The following is a 26,408-nucleotide window of genomic DNA, read 5'->3' as shown; positions in this document are numbered from 1 at the left end:
ACTGACCAAAATTAGCATCACATGATGCACAACTAGAAGGGTTCAGTATATAAAATCAGCAGTAGGTTCTTTGATAAGACAGGTGTGTGTTCAAAATTAATGTTTCTATGTAGAGCACAATTGAACCATGATACTCAACTTTTGCATTTTAATTCAAGCCATTATATAAAAATGTTATAAAATCAACAGCAGGTTCTCCACAATTCAATGTAGACTACAATCTATTGTGGACTAAGTTACTGTGGGGAGGCTGGTGAAGCTGCCTCCTGTGGGTCCTCTACTAGAGCAGGCAATCAATCAATTTAGTTGAAAAATGGGCTATTTCACCAATTTTGATGACAATAAAAGTATTGGAAATGTGAAACACTGGTCGATCCCCGTTCAATTTCAGGTAACATTGAGTCTCTCTGCTAGTCATATACATAACTTTGATTTTTTTTTTGTACTACAGTTTCAATAGGAACGAATAGCACCTTTCATTTCTTTATTATATCCACTTCCATCAGTAACTTTTCTTTACACTGGTACATATTTCCAGTTTCACAGCCTGAATTAGAGCAGTTGATTCCGGAAAAAGAAATTAACGAGCAAAAAGTAAGCAGTCTCAAGATGAGCAGTTGCTTCACCTCAAGATTTGCTTTTAACATTGTGTGGTTTTCGTTTGCACCAGATAATCATAAAAAGCAAATAATAGTTAAAAGTTGGGCATGGAATTTATTAAGTTAATCTATTTCCCCGGGCAACGCAAGGACATTGGTCAGCTAGTATACAGAAGATAACCAATTAAAAGGGCTCATCATAATGTCTGTTTCTATAAAATTCTATTTAAAAGGATATAGAGTTCATTCCGTTTGTACAAAGAGTGCGGTATGCAAATATTTGTGAATCACGTTTTATCTTCCAAGAAGAATTGTTTTTATTAAAAAGATGAAACTCGATTCGCAAATGTTCCATTTGTGGGTTTTATCAGATGGGAAAAAACCTGAATGACTAAGTAAAAACGAATAATGTCGGCATTTTATATAATCAGTTACATCAAACTTGTAAAACTATTTCCTCTAACAATGACAAACAACCCAGGATGATGGTGGCGGTTGGTAGTTGAGAGAGGAGGTATGGTAGGCGTTTACTTTACATGTGCATTAAAAAAAATTGTTCTTAGTGTTATGATTAGGGCTAGGACAACAGCATATTCTTTTTATTGCTTTACTCTCAAGTGTGTATCCGTTGATATCTTATCTGCTTTTATGCTTTTATATAGAATGATGTTGTTCTCGGTTGATTAACTGTGTCTAACTGTGTCGGATATATACGTGAGAGTTAAAACAATGATAAGAATATTCCGTTGTCATAGCTCTAGTTATGGCCCAGTGTAAATTTGTGATGTGGTCAGAAATTAAAATGAATTTAAGAGAAAAGTCAATATTAGTTTCAGCCGAGGAGGATGATGCACCTGAGAATAGAGAGGACGCAATGAGGAATAAATCATAATGAGGTTATAAGAATGGAAGTTTAGGTCAAGAGATGATGGGATATGGTATGGAGAGAGAGAGAGAGAGAGAGGGAGGGGAAGAGATTTAATTAAGATAAAAGGAGTCAATTAATTCAAAATAGATACTTGACAACTACTGTATTATACAATTTAAAAAGAATACAATCTTTTATATAAAAGGCAGTTCTCTGTATGTATGTCTGTATGAGCATATATTTGCATGTCTGGCTAAAACTAAAAAAAAAAAAAAACGACAAAACAAATACCCACAAAGTTGGTATTTTCATGGTCAGCGTTGCCCAAGATGAATAATATCTAAAAGTATTCTTTAGCTCTAAACTGGTAGAGATTTAGTAAGAGGGGTTGGTTTTCCAACTATTTTATGTACTAACGAAAGGAAAATAATTCTGAGTTTTTTTAATGAAGGGGTTAATTCTCTTATGCCAACTCGTTCCTCAGGGAATCTATAAAAAGAGTTGTGCATGTATGTGTATGTGTGCCCAGAGAGCAGAATAGGCTGCCTAGCAAAGAAAAGAGGTGGGGGAAAGAGAAGAGGGAAAATGGAAGAGCAGAATATGTATCTTTAAGATAGAAATGTTTCTTAAGATGGAGGAGGGGTTTGGATTTTTCATTTTGTGGGAGTCATACAAGAAAGGTACTGAAGAGAGAGGAGGAGGAGGAGGAGGAAGGAGAACGCATCACCTGATATAGGGGTGGGTATTATTGGTATTAGGTACCATCACAGACTATGGAATCTGATCGGTTATGTCCAATTATGCACTAATATCATTGAGAAATAGAGGAGTTCACAATTTCATTACAGCTATAGGTAAATATAGCAACTTGTCTTTAACCAATAGTATACAATAAATCATTCATATTAGCCGTTGTTCCACATTGAATAACTTTCAAAAAGAGGTAAGGGATCGACATACCTCAATACAGATAAACCAAACCACACACTCATAACAGAATTTGACAGTTTTGTTTTACAAAAAAAAAAAAATTTTTTCAAGCTTAGAAAGAAAAAGAAAAAAAAACTTGCAACATAGGCACGTGACCATGTGATGTCGTTAGAGTTTGGATGCATGCATGTGGTTTAGGGCGGACAAAAACGAAAACGTTAGCAAGACATTCTTTGTTTCCATAAATTAAAATTACTTGCATATTTTGCAATTTCTGGTTGGGAAATCTAGGAGAGTTTATTTGCGTTCGGGCTAAGTGTTCAACCAGAATTATTCGAGCAGAACATAACAAGGAAAATACTAATTCGTCGCATGCATACATGCATACACACATTTTGGCAACAACCAGGGCAGATTTCATTAAATAATACAAACAATTTCATAGAATTCTGTTCAAGAAACTGTACTCAGGGTTTACAATGTTGCAGATAGATCATTATAAAAACAATGGATGATATAAAGTTTTATCCAAACTAAATTATTTGATAATCTGTCAAATAATTTTGTATGGATAGAACTAAAAGAGTTCAAAATGTCCAAGGAATGTTCAGAGTGAATTTATGATATATATATATATATATATATATATATATATATGGCAATTAAGCTATACAGAATATTCCGCGTTTCATCCACGCTAGGATTCGTCTGGCCTATGCCTGACGAATCCTAGCATGGATGAAATGCGGAATATCCTATGTAGCTTAATTGCCATATATATATATTTATAACTTACTACCTAGCTCTACTTATGTATTGAGCACTGTTGAAGTAAATACTTAACGTTTACGCATAAAATTATACTTTCGTATATTAATTTATGTGATTAAATGAAATAGTCATATGTGTATGGACATGACTCAGAGGCTAAGAAATGACGGTGGAGAGGTGTATGTATGGTTTAGATTTAGCTGATGGCACTCAAGTTTATTTATATTTCTTGATCTTACGATTATATATTAGGTACAATATCATAATTGATAGAGAATTATCTCAATAATAATAATAATAAATATGCAATTTGCAAAAATTATAATATATTTAAAAGTATCTTTCAACCGGGCCACACCGGGCGGTCTGCTAGTATTCTAATAAAGCTCTCCTTTACCTCTCAAACATTAAGTTAGTGGAGAAGTTAAGAACATTTAATTTTCTTCTCCCTTATTGGTAGTGTTGTATTAGTGGTTTCTTAATCATGGGATTCCAGGACAAGAATACAACTCTGTGCTATTACTTGAGCCAGCATCACTTGGAAAAGTTGCACCATTCCTTGTTATAAACCAGCATGGGTTAGCCATATCGAGGGATATCATTCGGGTTGTGAATACCACGTTATTTTGAATGTTTGGTCAGGGTTTACTTGCAGGGAAAGTATCCTGATGCCATGTTATTCTACAAAGACCTGTACAAAGTGACCTTAGACACTAGAGGTTAGTGTCTAGTAGGCATTCAAATTCTTGTAGGTATTGTGAACACTATCATATTTGAATAAATATTAATATGCTATATACCTGGAATAATTGAGACTTCTATTTTATTTTAAAAAAAAAAAAAAAAAAAAAAAAAAAAAAAAATAGAAATGACAGAGATAACTTAAAATTACTAGGTTAGCCAAGCTATTCTAAATGGGTGTGTTGCTCTAGTGATAAGTTGTTTAATATGGAATGGTAAACAACAGTATTAAAACAAGTAAAGCATGCATGGTTCTCCGTGATTGCACAGTGAACGAGGCATAAAAAAATGACTAAGTTCAGCATTGCCCCCCCTCCTGCTTTTAGCTCCAATAAGTCCCCAGGGAACATCAAATCCTGGTGAAAATGAACAAACAAACGGTGCAGTTTTAGACCCTAACATATGAAAATTTGAGTTCTGCACCATGCAAAAAAAAGAAATTACTAAGTCCATCATTTGCACCCCCCCTCCCCAATTTAGTCCTCAAAAGTTCCCAAGGCCTTAACATATTTAAATTTGAGTTCAGCACCATGCAAAACTGCTAAATAGACATACACAGAAAATTTTGGACAAATATGGTAAAATAGTCCCAAAAATGGAGTGTTTTTATATTAGCCCTAAAAGAGCCCCCTCAGACACACCCAAGAACTATTGCGAAGTATAGACAAACAAAATTATATAGAAATCAGTTAGTTACAATTTTTCAGAAAGTTTTATAAAAATCCAAGCCATCAATTTTTTTTTAATAAGCACAACAGTGTAAATTTTAGCCATTTTAACCTGTAAGGTATCCCTTGGTTGGGGAGTTTTCCCGGGAAATCAATTCTGTTAATTTATTTACCCATATCATGTTTAATGTTTGTGCAAAATTTCAAAAAACTTCAATTGAGAAAAGTGCGAATGGATGAACGGACAAGGATGAATTTACAGGTCTATCCTCCTTTTGTTAGAGGACCAATAATTAGAATAAGTGCATTTATCGGAATGCAAACGTTCTTGTAAATAAACACATGGATTATTTTCTAGTGGCTGACTGTTTAGAAAATCATTTAGATATCATTTGTCAATAACGCATGAAATGTAGTCAAGTGGCCAGAATTGCTGACTATCAACTATGATGGTTGTAGGTTTCATTATGGCTTCGGGCAGGTGCTAGTCTAGCTGCATTGAATAAATTATTGGATAACATAACGTGTGTGTGTGTGTGTGTGTGTGTGTGTGTGTGTGTGTTTTAAAGACAGCAAACTTTTAAATCGACAACTCTACTTTCTTTAATTGCAGATTTGGCAACTATCGGTAATTTTTTGTTTAGCTTGGTTTAGCAATTCATCATGTGGTTTCAACAGAACTGAGCCACATGCCACACAGTGTGTGACATGATCAATTTACTGAGAGAAACATTTGAGGAACGAATAATTTCATAAAATGGACCTGTCAACTGACCACCTCATTTATTAACCCCATTAGATTATTTTCTTTGGGGATGTCTACGTTTATAAACCAGATACAATAAACCACTTAGAAGACAACATTCGAAGAGTTATTGATGAAATACAGCCTAATTTAATGCATAGATTTGTGAAAATTGGACCTATAGATTATGCAGTATGCCTGAAATTGTATTTAAATTATAAATGCCAAAAATTAACCTTTGGAATAAACCACATACTATAAAAATATTATATATTATAAAAATATTTTTCTGTGATTTATTTTAATTTAATGTTTTAAAAGATAAAAACATGAAAATAATATATATATTTCAGGTTACAAATATCCAAAAGTAAAACCATTGAATTTAACAAGGTTCTTAACAGTGCTCAATAAAAAGAGCAAGATATTTTATTCAATTTAGGTAATCAAAATTACCATTGGTCGCAACAATAAATCTACTGTCTCATTCTAAAAAGATTTCATTAGGCAACCATAGCCTCCGGTCTTCATAGAGTCCAATCTTATAAAATTGAATGTGTGCGCATGAAAACAAACATGGCGACCAGTGAAAACAATACAGAATACATTAAATACTAAAGGTTTTAATATCATGAAAACTATTTATTGGCGATAATTTTAAATGTGATATTCCTTCAAAACAGACCTGAATACACTTAAAAATCAACTTAAAAGGTTGGTCTTTAGTTGATACTCTAGCACATATTGACCATTAATAATTGCCCTTAGATTGATAAATGAAAAATCCTTTATACAAGAGAGGTGTGCGTATTCTCATTGTGGGGTTCTAATATAGGGAATTGATTTATGGTATTAGAAATTGTGCAAAAAAGTTAGTATATCAGAGTTTTCTTGTTAATTCAAAAATTGTCAATGTCCCGTGATGAAACTTGAAAATAATCATAAATATTTATAAAATAATCAGAAAAAAGGCAAATTCCAAGCCAAATTTAAAAAAAAAGGTTAAAATGCTTAGAAAAAAAAAAAAAAAAAAAATTTTTTTGTTTAAATCGCAAAATTTGGCTTAAAATCGTCGAGTGGTTCTAAAATGAGTGACCGATTTAATAGAACGTATTAGAAACTGAGCACCACCTACAAATACTTAAATATTGATTTTTTTTTTTTCATCTCTTTTGATATCTGGTAGATTAGTATCCATTCGATATTAATCTGCTGAAAAAATTGAAAATAAAAAGACGAAAATAAAAAATAGAGAGGGGGTACCGTTCGTACACGTGAACAAAAAAAAAAAAAAAAAAAAAAATGGGTAGTAGATTTAATTTTATGTCATGAAAAAGAATGCAAAATTTTCCAGATAAAATATATCGAACTAGATTGAATACAAGAGGAACAATTCCAATGAGGAGAGGAATGGAGAATGTCTGCAGGAATTTAACAGGAATGAAGAATTTGAGAAATGAAAAGAATCGCCATTGTTCATCAGTTTAAATAGTATTCCTCTCTCTTCTACTCTTCTTTCACTTGAGAATAAAAAGGGAGATAACAGAAAGAGGTAAAGGAGGAGGTGATTTGTGTTTGGTTGTTTTACAGCATATCAACCCTTTTAGGTTATTTAATGCTGGATTCAGTTGTTTTAGTTGAAAGACTTTATGACCAAGTTTAAACGAGTTAATCATGAGCTAAATGTACACGTGTATGCCATTTAATGTAGTTTTCGATATTTGAGAGCGATTCTATTTACTCCATGTGTCTGAGAGGTGCTACCATTCCGGGTCAAAATGGACCTTAGTGTAATGGAAACTAAAAGGAGCTTCACACTTCCTAATTTGGAACCTCCTCAGCGGATGCTTATTTATTTATTTTAATCATATTCAGAATGGTTGGAGGGTAGAGGGAACACGTGTAGCTGATAGGATTGGGAAATATGGTAGGCAAGAAATAAAAAGGAGAAAGAGTTAGGAAAAAAATTAATTTGAAGGGAAAAGGGATCAAACTATTTGCCCATCATGAGTCGCATCTTCCGCTTGATGTGGATTGCAAACACATGTGACTTATTTTTCGCCATTCCTTCGAATCCAGGGCAAGTTGGTTAATGGACGCCCAAATGTTAAGAGATGTCCAATCAAAAACATTTTCTCTCCATCTTCTCCTTAGCTTTCCTCTGCTTCTTTTGCCTTCTAACATACCCTCAAAGCATAACCAGTGGTTGATCGTTTGACATGGCCAAGAAATTTCAGGGTTTTCCTTTTGATTTTATCTAATAGAGGAGGTAGGGAAGTAGTTTGATGGAAGGTGAATATTTTTGGTGATGTTTTGATGTGATGATTTATACCTTACAAAGGACATATTCTAAAAGTGGTTCGTCTGTTGGAGCAACAAAAACCATTCGAACATCCTAGGAACGACAGATGACTTATACTGAGAGTTTTAAGACAGCATCAAGACAACTGAAGACCTGGTTGGATGCAGTAGCAGCTGGAAGTGTCAATGTCCTGCATATAGTGCCTGGTATTCCCAAATGGTCACCCATCTGGTACTGGCCAGGCTCAATGTTGCTTAACTTCTGCGATCTAACGAGAATTGGTGCGTTAATGCAATCATGCCATATATTCTATTTAACCCTGGGATACCTATATGATACCGAGTACAACATTCATCCGGGATGGGTTAAACTGACTTCTTTCGAAGGAGGAAGAAACTTAAATTCACAAACTGAATAAACTGACAAAAGTTACAACTTCAGATCAGAGTGGACTCAGGAGTAATGGCAACCAAAGAGACGACTCCACAAAGCTTCTAAATTGGTTCTTAAGTACGAATACACTTTAAGGTCATGCCGAGGAACAGTTTAGAGTTTACTGATAAAGATTACAATGTGCCTTCAATAAGTTTCCAGACATTTTTGTACAGGTATTTAAAATTGTTGTAGACTCTTGGAAATTCAGTATGTTATTGTTATACATACTATGAGATCACGGACCTATTTTTATGATTTCAGGTTCAAATGAACTGGAATACACCCTACTAAAGTCTGATTGTCACAGTTGATGAATTTCAAAAATGCAATCTGGATGTGCTTGCATGAATTGAGCATCAGTTTTTGAGTGGCAGAAGAGATTTAAGGAATGCAGGGAGTTTGTGAAGGATGATGAGAGGTGTGGAAGAACTAAGGAAGTCAGAACACCAGAGTTGATTGACCAAATAAACTTTCATAAATAAGGACTGTCATGTGTCTATAGAGACAATAAGTGTACAGTTTGATGTCAGTGTGAGAACTGTACACAAAATTATTCACGAGGAACTGAACATGCAAAAGATTTGCAAAAAGTTTGTTCCAAGGGAAGAATTGAAAGACATTGTCATGACAGCAGGGAGATAGTTGATCAATTCAGATCTTGTAGTTCTTGGTGCTCTGGTGATCTGTGATGAAAGCTTAATCTACTGCTATGACTCAGACACCAAGAGACAGAATTCCCAGTGAAAGCATGCTGGCTCTCCCAGACCCAAGAAAGCCAGACAGAGTAAATCCACCCAGAAACTTATGATGAGCTCGTTTTTTTGACAGCATGGGCATGATCTCCATGCACTGGTGTGCCATTGGACAGACAGTCAACAAGAAATACCTTGTTGAGGTTTTAAGGGAATTTAGGAAGAGATTCTGTCGGAAGAGGCCGGCACTCTTGAAATCAGGTCAGTGGCATTTCCACCAGGACAATGCATCCGTCCACAACTCCATCCTTGTCACAGACTATTTATCCAACATGGGCATCAAGACATTTTCTCACCCTCCCTATAGTCCAAACCTTGCTCCTCGTGACTTTTGGTTATTTTATAAGCTCAAAGAAAACCTTAAAGGCTGTTATTATGAGACAATTGAGGAGATGAAAGAGGCTGTGATGAGGGTCATTGGCACGCCCACACAAGAAAACCTCCATGGGACCTTCCAGAAGTTGTTGGAATGGTGCAAGTGCATTGCAGCCGGAGGAGATTACTTCAAAGGAAACCAGAGTTTCAAGTATGTACTATCAATAAAAGTGCCCATACAAAAAAAAAAAGTCTGGAAACTTATTGAAGGCATGTTGTATTTACAAACAGACATGCAAAAGAAAAGCTCTTTTCAGTTGTGATAACTAAACGACATTGTAAGGCATTAACAAAAAAAAAAATAAAAACAAAGAAAAATAATAGATTAAAGTTCAGTCGAGCACTTTTCATGCGAATAATAGAGTAGAGAAAGACTAACGTTTCTTCTATGAGAAAAGGGTTAAGGTTGAATGATGAATATTAGGAGACGATTGAAATTGATAAATGGAATGAACAAAATTTGATTACTGATGAAGACAGTTTATGGCAAGTATTTGTCGATATTCAATTTAAGGATGACCATATTGTAGTCTGCAAGAAAGCAGTTCCATGATAACGTGCGCTACAGTTGTTAAGTTCTTCTTAGAAATTCTGTTCATGGAAGGTCCATTTGATGTTAGGTACACAGAGGAAGAAAAGTTCTTTACAGTTTTGGCAGGAAGACGAGTTCTTGCGGTGAATGTCTTATAAGGAGGAATCAGTTGAGCACCATCCACGGAAATAATGATAGAGTAGAGAAAGACTAATAATGTGTCTTTTTTTTTAAAAAAAAAAAGGGACTGTGTAGAACAGAAGAGATTGTCTCCCACTAGATTGCAAATTTTGTACTTCTGTCAAGGCAAGAAAGGGTGGTCTAAGCAGCAACTTCCCAGATGCGGTAATATTACTCCAGCATAGTACTTATATAACTTACATCGATAGAGGATTGCATTAGAATGATCCAACCTTAGAAACAGGATGTAAATAATGTAGTTAAAATAAAAATTAATCTAATAAATTAAAGAAAAGACAAACAGCAAAACGTGTGTGCAGGTTTTTTTTGTTTTGTTTTGCTTTTTTTAAGAAAAATGTAATTGGATGAAAAATATTTGAAGAATGTTGAAAATGCAGAAAAAGAAAAATATTTCAAGCTATTTTTGTTTGAAAAGGGGATTATCTCCTCAAGATGTGGAGAGGTAAGGGGACACGAACGGTTCCTCTCTTCATTTTTTTTGTTAGGTTATCTATGAGAAACAAAAAGACTCTCCTCACGCCAGAAAAAAATAAAATGTTAAGTTAAGAAGCTTATGCAGTAAATAATTATAATCCCACTGCAGACGATATGTGTGGGCCAGATAAACAGTTGCTAAGATGAAGCAATTTGTAGCACAAAAGAAAAATATTAGAAAAAAAAGATTTTTCAGGATTTCAATGGGATTTCTTTGCATGTTTTCATCTTGGGAAGACATTTTGAAGAGGAAAAAATAATTGTCACTAATGAAGAAAAATTGTAAATTTCCTGCAGAAACTTTAAAGAACTTTATACAGGACTGAATTCGGTAACTCAAACGGTTGGCTCATGCTATCTGCCACAATTTTTAAAAGGTCATACTCTGAAATGTTAAACATATAAAGAGGGTCGTTCCAAAAATAAGGCTTCCTATTTTTTTTTTAAACTCAAAAACTACAATGTTGGAGATCTACGAAGACGGAAGTGATACCATTAAAATAAGTGACCTTTTGTGCCCCAGAATTTATTTTTTTACATAGTCACCACCATTCTCAATGCACTTTTGCCAGCCTCTTTTGATGCCTCAGTTATTTCTTGTATATATATATATATATATATATATATATATATATATATAAGAACAAGTAGTTAATAAAACATGTTAAAAACACTTTGAAAAAGAGTTAAAAGACATATTTAATTTTAAAAAGGAAGCACAAAATAAGTGGATAGTTCTTAATCTGGAGTTTCGAAGAAATACTTTCCTTCTCATCAGAGGGTAGGATTTAGCAAAATGCAAAACTATTTAATGAAACTACAAGTCATAGATCTTACTTGGTAAAAAAAATAGTGAAGCAGAGGGAATATGGTGAAGAAAAAGATGATTTCACGTGAATGGATAGTCTGGTAAAAGGTAAAATATTCAATAACGGTAAAATCTAAAAATAAAAATAAAAAAAAGTTGGTTAAGTTTCCATTATTATAAGCTCTATTTCCTATTTGGTTTTATCGAGCTTTTACATCTGGTTGAGATTACTTTATAAATATTAACTCTTCAATATTTATAATATACTTTAGTTTTGCCATCTTGGATTATTTTGGTAAACTTAACTGTAATTCTTTTTTTCATTTATATATATATATATATATATATATATATATATATATATATATATATATATATATATATATATATAAAAAGCAGACCACCTGGCATTTCCTGGTCATAAAATAATCAAGATATCATATTTAAGCGTAATGTAGATTTCGTATTTATTATTACACTAGCTTGGGTGCCCGGCGTTACCCGGGTGTTTGGAGGGGTGTGTTAAGCAAAAAAAAAAAAGTGATAGTAGGCAGGCAGGCTCGCATTCGTACTGTGAAGGAGGAAAAGAACGTGAAAAAAAAAAAAAAAAAAAAAGACATCTTTGCTGTTGCACCTATCGCCAAACCGGAAGTGACAAATGTTTAAATTAAGGCTAGTCAATCGAAAAGATAGGATGACTTTCGAAAATATCGGCGAAAAAAAACAGCCCCTCCCTGTAGAAAAGTTCCCAGTTGAGGGTGAAGGAATTAATGTTTTTTGCCAATTTTTCAATATTTGTCGCCCAAAGGGTCGCACTTCACAACGATACCGATCTCGTAAAAATCCGTTGTATCTGCGGAAAGTTTTAGGCAGACATACAAACATACATAAACACACAGGTAAGATTTATATTATAGAAGATTATACTGAACCCGATATGTAGTAATGAGTTAAAAAGTTAAAGAAAAAGACTCGTGCACCACCATCAAGAATCGAAGCCAAAATGTTCAGCTTACAATTTACTTTTTTCCTTTTTCCTCTGAGCTATGAAGAAAATTAAAACATGAACCAATAGCTATTACGTTACGCATGCATATTCGTAATACCGTTGTTCAACCTTTACCTGGCAAATTCCATTTCTTCAATTTTCACACATTTACACCAATTTTCCCAGACTAAAACCCAAATATAAAGTTTCGCATGTGTTCGAATACTCTATATATTAAGTTTCACGTCTGACAGTCGAATACCCTATATATTAAGTTTCATGTCTGACAGGAGTTTGGTAGGCAAATTTTATTTTTAACAAATATACATACGCATACATAAATATATATAGAAAGAGGTTTATGTTTACGCAAATATTACGCAAGTATCAATCATGTGGAATATCTGCATGAATATAATTGCACGTAATAGTTAACTAAAGATGATCATCCCATAACAAAACCGGAAAAAAACTACTAGGGAATTAATTAAAATGAATTTTAAAAGAATATGCAAATTAGCTAGATTTTTTGCAGAGTAATGCAAATCCACGACCCATATATAACAAAGTTGTACTTTCTTTTTATATAAATAGAAAAAAAAGTGGGTTTAATATGAATATCGATACACAAAAAGCAAACAAAAAAAAACAAACAATATATATATATATATATATATATATATATATATATATATATATATATATATATATATATATATATGCCACCGTAGTATCTTTTAAACATAAAATATTTTAATATATAAAAACTCCGGTAATGTTCATATACCAATAAGAATTAAAATTAACTGACTCAATTATTTTATTTATTATTATTATCAGTTTTAATAACCGAACATGCATATAATATTTTCGCAAAATCAAGACAACAAAATATAAAATAAGAACATGTTATTGTATATTTTCTTATGCGTTACAATTGTTTTATAACGGTTTGGACAATTTTAAATAATCATTTAAGAATATTCCAAAGCAACTACTCTTCAGGGAGTAATAAAAAAAAAATTAACATGTAAGTCGGTCAATTTACCGGGTGTTTTTACCCTGAAAAAGAAGCACGCGGGTGCGCGCGTGCACTTGGTCGTTTTTTTCGCAGTTCATTGCTTTTCATAAAAAAGTAGATTATTTGCAAAGAAAGAAAAAAAAATATATAAAAAATGAGGATCTAGAAAGGAGTTGAAAGAAAAATTGTTTACGAAGGCAGAAGAGCAGAGAGGGATGGAGGGTGTCTTCTCAGGTGAGGGAGATTGACTTAGTGAGGGCGAGGGAGGAGGACAGACAGGTAGATGAAAGTTCAAAGTACTTTTTCCAAGAAATAAGGAAAAATAAAGATTTAAAAAAGGTCCCTTTTTAATGGTGGGGTGACACAAAAAAAGCGGTCGGCAGCCACCTACTACTCCCCCCACCCCCGGACACAAGTAAATGACCACCAGCAACAGTAGTACCGCCTTAACACCTAAAAATTCAGAGCAAAAGCATTGAGATGAGGCAGCCCCTTTTTGTAAAATATTAGATTAAGGTAGATAGAGAAGAGAGATATGAGAAATAGGATGAGAGGGAGTGATAAAAGAAAGTAAGGAGAGATTGAGGATATACTGTCAGATAGAGAAAAAGAGATGGAAGGAGTAAAGAGAAAGAAAGAAATAATTGCAGGGGGTAAAAATAAAGAGAGGGAGAGGATGTAAAGAGAGAGACGGAGAGGGTGTAAAGAGAGAGACGGTACAAAGAGATAGAGAAGGAGACGGTACAGAGAGAGAGAGAGACGGTACAGAGAGAGAGAGAGACGGTACAGAGAGAGAGAGAGACGGTACAGAGAGAGAGAGACGGTACAGAGAGAGAGAGACGGTACAGAGAGAGAGAGAGAGCGACGGTACAGAGGGAGAGAGAGAGAGAGAGCGACGGTACAGAGAGAGAGAGCGACGGTACAGAGAGAGAGAGCGACGGTACAGAGAGAGAGAGAGCGACGGTACAGAGAGAGAGAGAGCGACGGTACAGAGAGAGAGAGAGAGAGAGCGACGGTACAGAGAGAGAGAGAGCGACGGTACAGAGAGAGAGAGAAAGACGGTACAGAGAGAGAGAGAGAGAAAGACGGTACAGAGAGAGAGAGAGAGAAAGACGGTACAGAGAGAGAGGGAGGGAGACGGTACAGAGAGAGAGGGAGGGAGACGGTACAGAGAGAGAGGGAGGGAGACGGTACAGAGAGAGAGGGAGAGAGACGGTACAGAGAGAGAGGGAGAGAGACGGTACAGAGAGAGAGGGAGAGAGACGGTACAGAGAGAGAGGGAGAGAGACGGTACAGAGAGAGAGAGAGAGACGGTACAGAGAGAGAGAGAGAGACGGTACAGAGAGAGAGAGAGGGAGGGAGGGAGACGGTACAGTGAGAGAGAGAGACGGTACAGAGAGGGGGGGAGACGATACAGAAAGAGAGAGAGAGAGGGGGAGACGATACAGAAAGAGAGAGAGAGGGGGAGACGATACAGAAAGAGAGAGAGAGGGGGAGACGATACAGAGAGAGAGAGGGGGAGACGATACAGAGAGAGAGAGAGGGGGAGACGATACAGAGAGAGAGAGGGGGAGACGATACAGAGAGAGAGAGGGGGAGACGGTACAGAGAGAGAGGGAGGGAGACGGTACAGAGGGGGGGAGACGGTACAGAGAGAGAGAGACGGTACAGAGAGAGAGAGACGGTACAGAGAGAGAGAGACGGTACAGAGAGAGAGAGACGGTACAGAGAGAGAGACGGTACAGAGAGAGAGACGGTACAGAGAGAGAGACGGTACAGAGAGAGAGACGGTACAGAGAGAGAGACGGTACAGAGAGAGAGACGGTACAGAGAGAGAGACGGTACAGAGAGAGAGACGGTACAGAGAGAGAGACGGTACAGAGAGAGAGACGGTACAGAGAGAGAGAGAGGGGGAGACGGTACAGAGAGAGAGAGGGAGACGGTACAGAGAGAGAGAGGGAGACGGTACAGAGAGAGAGAGAGGGAGACGGTACAGAGAGAGAGAGAGGGAGACGGTACAGAGAGAGAGAGAGGGAGACGGTACAGAGAGAGAGAGAGAGGGAGACGGTACAGAGAGAGAGAGAGAGGGAGACGGTACAGAGAGAGAGAGAGAGGGAGACGGTACAGAGAGAGAGAGAGAGGGAGACGGTGCAGAGAGAGAGAGAGAGAGAGGGAGACGGTGCACAGAGAGAGAGAGAGAGGGAGACGGTGCAGAGAGAGAGACGGTACAAAGAGAGAGACGGTACAGAGAGAGAGAGAGGGAGACGGTACAGAGAGGGAGACGGTACAGAGAGAGAGACGGTACAGAGAGAGGGAGACGGTACAGAGAGAGGGAGACGGTACAGAGAGAGGGAGACGGTACAGAGAGAGGGAGACGGTACAGAGAGAGAGACGGTACAGAGAGAGAGACGGTACAGAGAGAGAGAGACGGTACAGAGAGAGAGAGACGGTACAGAGAGAGAGACGGTACAGAGAGAGAGAGGGGGAGACGGTACAGAGAGAGAGAGAGGGGGAGACGGTACAGAGAGAGAGAGGGGGAGACGGTACAGAGAGAGAGAGGGGGAGACGGTACAGAGAGAGAGAGGGGGAGACGGTACAGAGAGAGAGAGGGGGAGACGGTACAGAGAGAGAGAGGGGGAGACGGTACAGAGAGAGAGAGGGGGAGACGGTACAGAGAGAGAGAGGGGGAGACGGTACAGAGAGAGAGAGGGGGAGACGGTACAGAGAGAGAGAGAGGGAGACGATACAGAGAGAGAGAGGGAGACGGTACAGAGAGAGAGAGAGAGGGAGACGGTACAGAGAGAGAGAGGGAGACGGTGCAGAGAGAGAGAGACGGTACAAAGAGAGAGACGGTACAGAGAGAGAGAGGGAGACGGTACAGAGAGGGAGACGGTACAGAGAGAGAGACGGTACAGAGAGAGAGACGGTACAGAGAGAGGGAGACGGTACAGAGAGAGGGAGACGGTACAGAGAGAGAGGGAGACGGTACAGAGAGAGAGAGGGAGACGGTACAGAGAGAGAGAGGGTACAGAGAGAGAGAGGGAGACGGTACAGAGAGAGAGAGGGAGACGGTACAGAGAGAGAGAGGGAGACGGTACAGAGAGAGAGAGGGAGACGGTACAGAGAGAGAGAGGGAGACGGTACAGAGAGAGAGGGAGACGGTACAGAGAGAGAGAGGGAGACGGTACAGAGAGAGAGAGGGAGACGGTACAGAGAGAGAGAGGGAGACGGTACAGAGAGAGAGAGGGAGACGGTACAGAGAGAGAGAGGGAGAGAGGCGATGGATAAAGAGAGACAGAGACGAGGGTGAGTAGGAGATAAAGAGCGAGATCGGGGTCGTAGCAGTAACAACAGGTGATTAATATTCGTCTAAGTATGTCACTGGCTTATTCAGCAGGTGCGAATATTGAAAACAAGAGGGCAACAACATTCACCCCATCTCCCACCTTCATCCACGTAACCCAATGTCTGGTGGGAGGCAAAAAGTAGTTTTCTTTATCTTTTATACAAGTTTTGGCGGTTAAAGATTTTAGTTTAAGCATTTTAAATTTGCCATCTTTAGAAATTAGAAATGTTGAATTAAAAGAAAAAAAAAATCTAAATCTTCGAGGAGGGAAATACCCCGATAAAACTTGGTCTTAATATATCCTTATTTACAATGCCTCCCCACGGGACAGAGTTAGACACCAGGGTCATTTTTTAATGTGGAGAAAAGGAATAAAAATAAAAATTGTCTCAGTTGTTAAGAATTTCTCCTCCACTGACCGAGAACAAGAAATTGAAGTGCAGCAGCATCTGAAGAACAGATACTATACTTTGATCTTGTCCTGGATTGCCGAGAAAGTCACTAAATAAGAGATTTTTATTTTCCGAACATTTTATGTAGCGTAATAAAATGATTCGATATTTCAAGAATTACTAGAATATTTAAGATTTTAATAAGAAATTTTAATAAGATCTCTTAGTCGTGCATCGGGCTAGGACACCTTATCAATTTTCAATGAAATATATATGGGTATTTAATAATGCGGAAAAAATGCAACGATGAAAGAGATAAATATTGAACCAAACCAAATAATTGGAGATAATATAATGCAAGATTTTCTTTAAGAACACATTTTTCAGTAAATCTTGGAATTACTGTTAATAGATGATGGAAAATATTTTTATTTTGATGTTTTAGATCCCCCCTTCCTTCTAAAAAAAGAAAAAATGTAAAAGAATGGCCACATCTACTACTACTACTACTACTACTACACATAGACCAAAAAGTTTTTTCTTCATAGAACAAATATTTATTCCTAACATTGTTTCTTTATTATTATTATTATTATTATTATTATTTACTTTTATTTATTGGCTCTTTCTACTGTCTGTTAGCTATTCCGCATTTTCCATAAAAATATAGGACATTACCTTCACCTATACTTTCTTAATGTGTATGTGTTGGGGGATTTGCGATTCCAATGACTTTTTATATTCTCGCCTGATAGAATAGCAGATTAGCAGAAAGAAATCATTGTTGGTTAAAAGTCGTTTGAATTATTCATTTAAATCTTCTGATACATTTCAGATTAATGATTTCCAAACCAAAGGATTTCTGATAGAAACAAATGTCTCAGGTACATTAAACTATTTTTTTTTTTAACAATCCAAATCATCCCTCTTTCTCACATGTTAAAAACCGATCTTGCGTTTAACTTTATCTTTATAAGAAGTGGAGAGTGACAAGAGTAAATGTAGAATATTGTACTTTGGTACCAGTAGCCAGAAATTGGAATCGGGATAACATAATAAATATTCCTTGGGGTGCGGGGAGCTATGAACTTAACGAGAGTAAAAAATGAATCTTGAGTGTGCTTTGGACAGCTTCATAACTCTTGCTTCTCTTATGTGTTCCTTTAGGCTTCACATTCCATTGAGCGATGTTTCTGACAAAGGTGGAAGAATTGCTGTTTTCTAGATCAGAACCTATCCATTTAATGCTTATCGTTGGCTAGTTTTCATGTAGTATCGTTTTTCAGTTTCTTATACAAGTGGCATCATCCTTATGCTGAAGCGATTTCCATAAAAAATAAACTAGAAGCTGTATAAAGAGTTTTGCTAGAATTCTATTGAATAACTTTCACTAATACATTTAGAAAAGGTATGGATCCATATATCCTTCCTCCAGCTATGGGTTGAATAGTCGGGTAGACTAGACTCAAACTTTGTTTGCCCAACTAGGAAAAGAAAAAAAAAGTCGTTTGGATTTTGTCTGCCACGGATTTTAAACAATACCTGTTTGAGAGAGGTGCAGTTGAGGATTGTGCAACACTTGTTTAACTATAATAAATAAAAGTTACTGTGTAGATGCATGCACAGAGGGTATCCATTCTTTCGCCAAAAATCACCCGTCTAGCTGAAACCACTGTCAATAATTTTCCCCATTCTTTATCTATGCCTAAATCAAAACGTAGATTCCATGAACAAAGCTTCTTTCTTAGAAGTGCTCGCCTGTGGAACTCTTCTGTTTACCTGTTTCCCACCTGACTACAACTTGGATGTCTTCAAGTCCAACATAAACAAATTCCTGATAAACCGCCCCCTTAAGTAAGACACTTTATCAAATCTCCATTACTAACGATTACTACGATATTATCCCATTGATTACTGTACACACAATAACCCTTATCAACGAGTGGCTTGGTGACTCCCATGTAGAAAAAAAAAAAAAAAAAAAGGCCAATATGCAAAGCAAAGTGACTTCAGGATTTAAAGGATCCCCAATTATAATAAATAATTAGGGTCACTCTAACTACTTTATTAGAGAAAGGCAACTTAACTTTCCCAATAAAGGACACTTTAATATTTTCATGCTTGTCATGTATTTTTTTGTTGAATAAAACAATCTAATTAGCTAATCAAGTAAAATAACAAGCTGTAATGTAAATCATGTTAAGAATAAACTATGAATTATGAAATATGAGGGTATCTTTACAGGGATCGGTGGAAGAGTCGATCAAGCAATGTGATCTATAGAAGTGAAATCTGGCCAAAATTAAGGACATGCCTTGCATGGGGAGAAATGACATGAGAATAAGTGATGTGTATGAAAGTATTAAAAGATGAACTTAGATCTGATTACCTCATAAGATTGAATCTGGTCAGTGTGAGGAGAAATGTGTAAAACAGATTTCGATGGCCATATTGAAAGAATAGACAAGTTCTTGGGTTAGTTGAAGAATAATTAAGTAAAAGTCAGTTCACAGGAGAAATTGGCTGTTTTGTTTATGAGATATCAACCTTAACGAGTGTTTTAATGCCGAATTCAGTAATTTTGTGAAAAAGTCTTTATGCTTCAAGTTCTTTACATCTCCAAATATTTTTTCATGGTGTTTGGTTTGGTTTTTATATATAGAGGACTACTATCTTGGACATAATTGCAGGGACACTATGTAGGGAGTTTAGCAGCAAGATGTCTGTTTACATTACACTTGAATTTCTGCGTGTCAGTACAGTCGGGGAAACAGGAACCCAGAAGTGAATTCCAAAGTCTAGCAATTCTAGAGAAGAAACTATTAGAGTAGAAGACTTTCTGGCATCTGGAGATCTGTGGTGAGGTGAGATTTTGCTGCTTGTTGGGTTTGTTGGGGGTATTTATGTCGAGGGAGTACAGGGGCTTGTAGTTCATTGGAGCATCTACCATTAAAATACTTGTAAAACAGGAAGAGGGATGCAATAAGAGTTTGGTAGAGTTCTCAAAGGTCAAATCGTTGAACTCAGGAGAAATTGGCTGTTTTGTTTACGACATATCAACTTTAACGAATGTTTTAATGCCGAATTCAGTAATTTTGTGAAAAAAGTTTTTATGCTTTAAGTTATTTGCATCTTCAAATATTTTTTCATGGTGTTTGGTTTATATCGCTAAATTTCTGGCCAAAAACCGATCACATCGATTTTCCCAAATCTCAGTACCCTGTATATCAAATTTCGAGTCTGTAGACTAAAAATTGACAGAGTTATTGCGTAGGGAAATGTACACACAGACAGACACTTTCACAGATATATAGATAGATATATATTATCGAGAAAAAAAAAAACGTTTATTTTTTTTTTTTTTAACATTGATTTTATGTCCATTTTTTATTTACAACTTCAAGGTAAAATAAATAAAAAAATAGGTTCTAAAACTATTTTTCAAGTTGATTTAAACTCTTCAGCTTTAATAGCCTGCTTTCCGGCTGACTATAATATGGTCGTCTTCAAATCCAACGTAAACAAGTTCTTGATGAGCCGTCCGTCCCCCCTTAAGTAATCCAATTTACCAAATTTTCACGACTAACAATTACTACGACCTTGTCCCATTGACCACTGTAACGCTTATTAACCCTTATCCTCGAGTGGCCTCTGGACCTTGATAAGTGGTGAATAATTTGAAAAAAAATGATGCAATTTTTATGGACCTAAATTTATTTTTAGTTCTCGTAACACGAAATAGAGGGGAGATAAGAACATCTAAAAAACTTCCCCTCACATATTTAACGAAAATTGCTTTTAAAATAGAAATTAATTTAAAATTGAATAGATATCGAAGATTTCATGAAACACTGACCATTAGTTGATTTATTAGATTTATTTTTAAACACGGATATGTTTACGGCTTCAAAATGATCACTACATAGGAACGTTGTTTTAAGGCGTTGATAATGTAAACACGATTTCGGTCACGCGTTTTCATTATTTTCGTACGCTGTAAAAAATATTACTAGTTTATTTGAAGCTTCTTTTAAAAGTCAGAATGATAATAATGAAATTAAATTACAGTTATATCTTGTTACATATAGTGGGGTTAAATCTGCGTCTTGCGTTGGAAGTAACTAAAAACAATAACAACTTACTGTTTTTATCGATTTCAACAATAAGCAATGTTATCTACCTAATTGCCATGTCACAATTATTTAAATATTTCTGGAATATTACATAAAACACGTATTTTCATGATGCAACGAAAAATAGGCGGACGTACACGAAATATGCATCGGCTCCGATGTTGTACGCAGTTCGACTTAGGGAGCGTCTAGTTTTTCTTATTTTTATGGCTTTTTTATTTTGGCTTGTTTTTTTTGGGGGGGGGGGGGTTATGGGTATTTTTTATTATCATTATCTTTTTTTTGGTCGGAGATTATAGTTATAGGTAATTATTAACAGGAAAATTGGTGCAAGTCCAGATTAGCACTTGTGGCGATAAACAAAAAGCTTATCGAAACACGAAACAGTGAAATGTTATTTGGTGCTAGCACTTATTAATCCGCGCGATTTTTAAATAGTATTTTCAAGTTTAAAGTTTTACGATATCTGTTTTTACTAAATTGTTAGGTGAAAAATACAGAAGTGAAAAAATATTAGATAATTTTGAAACATTTTTAGAGCATGTACACGAAAAATATGGGAATTTAAAAAAAAATCCCCAATAAGCTTTAGGGGGGGGGGAAACATGTTTTGAACAATTTAAACTTATTTTTTTATTTTTTAATAAAAAATAATTATTCAAAACAAAAACAGTAGTGAGTGCTCTCGTCGAGTAGTTTTATTTTATTCAAGAAACATGCACTAGGTGTGTCAGAAATTTCGTGAAAAATAGTGAATAATTCCACCCCGTCTTTCCAAGCTTATAACTCCTCGGAAAATGTCATTCAAGCCCTACTTTTTTTTTTTTTTCAATTAAAAGAACAAGGATCAAGGTTTCATTTAAAAAAAAAAAAAAAAAAAAAAAACGTGTTTTTTTTTATAAAAAGGTTTTAAACTTCGGACTTTACAGGTAAATTTCTAAAAACCACTACTTTTTTTTGGTTTTAAATTTGAATATATTATTTATTGACCTTTTCTCTTCAATTTGTGATATATAACACTTTGGTGAGTAAATTAATTATTTACTTTTTAATAGACATTTCAAAAATGGGAGGCGTGAATTATTCGCCCCCCCCCCTGTCTTCCCAAGCTTACAACTGCTCGAAAAATGTAATTCAAGCTCTAATTTTTTTTCAATTAAAAGGAGCAAGGACCAAGGTTTCATAAAAAAAAGAAAAAGAAAAAACAAACAACGTGGTTTAAAAAATAAAGGTTTTAAATTTCTAAAAAACACTACTTTTTTATTTATTTTAAACTTGAATATATTATTTATTGACCTTTTCTCTTCAATTTGTGATATATAAAACTTTGGTGAGTAAATTAATTATTTACTTTTTAATAGACACTTGAAAATGGGGGGGGGTTAAAAAAAACGTTTGTTTAAAATATTATATTCGGTTTATTGGAAAGACATAAAATTTCACATTGACCCTGATAATATCGTAAAAATAGAATCAATAGAAAAATTTTGATAGATTTTTTAAGTTTAAAAATTGAAAAATATTGAGTTCGTAAAATTCATTACTGTTTTTTAAAAATATATATATATATATATATATTTCTATTACTTTTAAAACAACTTTAATAGTTTATTTTGGAAGTATAATCCATAAAGAAAATAAACAACCCACTTTTAAAAGAGAAATTACGAGTTGTTTTATATTTTATTCGCAGTTTCGTGTTAGGGATGTCAAAAATTCCTACAAAAATTCTGATACACCTACTCATCATGCACTTGTTGCTGAAATAATGACATTATTTAGAAAGCCATTCTTAACGGAACGGGAGGGAGTTGTGTACCTCTTCTGTACTTCCACCTAACAAGTTAATAAAAACAGGTATCGTAAAACTTTAATTAAACTTTAAAATAATATTTAAAAATAGAGCAGACCAATAAGTGCACTGCAGACTGCACTGCACTGGCACCAAATAAAATTTCACTGTGTTTCGATATGAGAAAAGAAAAAACACCGACGATATTCCGTGAGAGGTAGGTACAAGGTACACGCTGAAACATTGTTTATTTTTGCTCATCGCCACAAGTGCTAATTTGGACTTGCACTAATTTTCCTGTTAATAATTACCTATAGCTAAAATTTCTTGCCCCCCCCCCCGCAAAAATATCTATCCAAAAAAGGCAGAAAAAAATCATAAAATAATAATTGGCAAAGAGCGAAGTTCAAGCCAAAATAAAATATCCATTCAAAAATATAAATAAATAAAAATAAATAAATAAAAAGTAATCCGAAAAAGCGCAAAGTTCAAGCCAAAATAAATAAATAACTAGGCCACACACGCAAAAATTCTTTCCTTGTAAAAATAATAATTGCTCCCTCAATCGAACTGCGTACAACATCAGAGCCGATGCGTATTTCGCTAGAGGGGTCTCACTCGTGTACATCAGCCTATTGTAAAATCTCGGTTTTAATATCATAAGAACTACTCACACCATTTTCAATGCGACATTATTCGTTCGAAATAAATCAGAATACCCCTAAAATTAACTTTTTAATGGTCAGTCTTCGCCATAAATACCGACCACTTTTTGGTTTGTTGTCTATAGTAATAAATGCTAAAAAAAATTCGGTACTCATGCTAAAATAACATTAAAGGCATTCTTAACATAGCAAGCTGGGCTTTGTTGTTTACTATTTTGTACTTTCACGTAACAATTTGATAAACAAAAGATCCCGTATAAATCGAATTAAAAAAAAAAGGAGAGTTCCTAAACTGCACAAGTCCAAACATTTGATTAAAAAGAAAGAAAAATTAAACAAAAATGAAAGTAAAATTCCCAGTACGTTAAGAAATGGACAAAGTGTCATGTATCTGAATTACTTGCTTCGCACGAAGGCAAAGTTAGACACAAGGTCAGTTTTTATGTGGGTGTATCCAGCTTCTCCCCCAAAAGGGGTTACAATGAATAAGACTACAATTAAAATTGCTCAAGTCAAAAAGCGTTTCTCCTCCTTCGACCGAGGATAGCCTTATGGGGTTTGTTTTACTATACACAGATTCGAAAAAGTTGTCACAGAACAAATAAATGTTATCAAAGGCAAGATTAGTTACTTTTCTACCCAACTGGATATGTTTTTAGTGTTTATATTTAATGTAACATGTTAATTCAGCTCGAAAAACATACAATGTTTACCGATGTATTGGAAAATTCAAAATGGCGGCCGACTCTCAGTCAAAATACTGTTAAAAACCCGCCGAATATATGTCAGCCTTTGTTACGGTAACATATATTGAGCGAGTTTCTAACAGTATTTTGTCTGTTTTTTTTATTTATAACTCCTTTTCCCAAACTTACCGTTTCAAAGAGAGAGTCGGTTGCCATTTTAAATTTTCCAATACATCGGTAAACACTATGGTTTTCGAGCTGAATAAACATGTTACATTAAATAAAAACACTAAAAACATATCCAGTTAGGTAGAAAAGTAACTTATCTTGCCTTTGATAACATTTATTTCTTATATATTTGTTTTGTGATAACTTTTTCGAATCTATGTGTACAGTAAAACAAACCCGACTTATGTGACCTATTCTTTTCTTTTGAAACATACGTAAATTAACTAATAGGAATAAAAAAATATGGCAAGTAAGCTACACAGAAACACGTTTCATTCCCAAAAGTAATAAAGCATGAATGTTTCTGTTTACACGTTCCTGTGTCGCTTATTTGTCAGAAAATTATTTGATACTGATGCAAAATACGAACCGTGCTGACTGCTGAACTGCTGAAATAACGTTATTATTGGTGCTTGACAGAGTTGACAGGTCGATCTTTCTAATGCGTCGTTTTAAGCAAAAACAATATTACGCATTTAATTTTCATATCGAAAATAGTAATACATCCAAAAATTACGAAAATTCATCGATTAGAAAGTTATCTCTAGTTAAAAGTAATTTTTACGGAAAATTGGGTAAAATTGCATTTTTTTTTTAGGTTGGTGAAGAGTTCATGCAAAGAGGAGATCCGAGATCACTCGAACGAATATTTTAGATTTGTTCATAGCGACCAATATTTTAGCATTATAACGATAGACTTATCTTTTTTTTTTACTAAAAATACAATAGCAATTATATTCGAAGAATCATCGTAATTTTTGGATCACTATTTTCGACATGACAATTAAAGTACGTAATATTGTTGTTGCTTAAAACGACATATTTTAAAAAAATCGATCTGTCGACCATCTTAACAAGAACTTATTTAGAAATCCATTCTTAACATGGGGAGTGGATACGTTTTGTAACTATTCTATACTTATCGTAAAGATTGAACTTGAAAGGTCCCACCTAAAAAAAAAAAACAAAAAAAACGGTACTCGTGCAGAGTGATCCGTGCTGAAATAATAACGTTATTATTTCAAAAGCCATTCTTAATATGGGGAGGGGAAGGTGTTTTGTACCTATTCTGTACTTTAACCTTACAATTGAATAATAAAAAAAACATCATAAAACTATAATTAAACGTGGAAATACGATTTAAAAAAATAGCGCGGATCACTCTCTGCATTAGCACAAAAAAAAAAAAAAAAAAAAACAGCATGGTGCTAGCTGGTGTGTATTCTGCATAAGTACCATACTTTCATTCACAGGAAGCGTTTCATTCCTTGTGTAAGTCCCGCTCTCATATTGAGCACTGTTTAGTGAATACTGATAATATTTATTGTTAATATTTTGTATTATTATTACATGATGTAGTAAATTATATAAAGTTTTGAAATAATTCTCAACTTTTGAATAAAAAGATGTATTAAAAAAAAAGTTGTCATATGTTTGTTTGTACTTACTCCGTAACGCTTGCTTTTGATTTTACCGAAGCCTTCCTTCACAACATCCATAGGTAAAAAAGGCAAAAAGGGGACGAATAAAAAATAGGGTGATTTGTAGTATTCTGTTCTAGTGTGGATAAAAAATCTTATTAGATATAACTTGAGTTTGTTTTTTTCTCCGGGAGTCGAGAGATAGACAAGAAGAAGAATAAAATACGGTTTGTTTCTCTCATGAATTTCTCTGGCGTGAGAGAAAGAATTTCTTTTCTTTTCTTCTTTTTTTTTTTCATTTATTTTATTTTATTTATTTATTTATTTATTTTTTTTTTCAGAACGGCCGTCATGGTGGTGGGAGGGGGAGTAATATGCAAGAAGGAAGAGGAGGTAAAACAGCGGCGACACTTTTTTGGTTTTAGTTTGTCTTTTTTTTTAGTCAGACGAAGAGTAAGGTGACATGGACTGGGTAAGGGAGGGGAAGAAAGAGAGAAAGATAGATGGAGAAACGTAAGAGTGGATAGAGTGGGTG

General features: G+C 35.1%; 1 protein-coding gene across 1 annotated transcript in view; it reads right to left on the bottom strand.

Moving 5' to 3' along the window:
* The window catches only part of LOC145292704 (docking protein 4-like), a 63,307-nt gene extending 37,134 nt beyond the window's left edge, over window positions 1-26,173 (bottom strand). The window contains exon 1 of the mRNA XM_080138747.1: window positions 25,901-26,173. Coding sequence (XP_079994873.1) covers window positions 25,901-25,951 — 51 coding nt within the window. The 5' untranslated portion in view covers window positions 25,952-26,173. The remainder of the gene's footprint in view (window positions 1-25,900) is intronic.
* Window positions 26,174-26,408: the final 235 nt, after the last annotated feature.

This window comes from Euprymna scolopes, chromosome 2 (assembly GCF_053919585.1).
Source record: "Euprymna scolopes isolate OS-2025 chromosome 2, ASM5391958v1, whole genome shotgun sequence".
Taxonomy (NCBI): domain Eukaryota; kingdom Metazoa; phylum Mollusca; class Cephalopoda; order Sepiida; family Sepiolidae; genus Euprymna; species Euprymna scolopes.
This window is presented reverse-complemented; position numbering and strand designations above follow the sequence as displayed.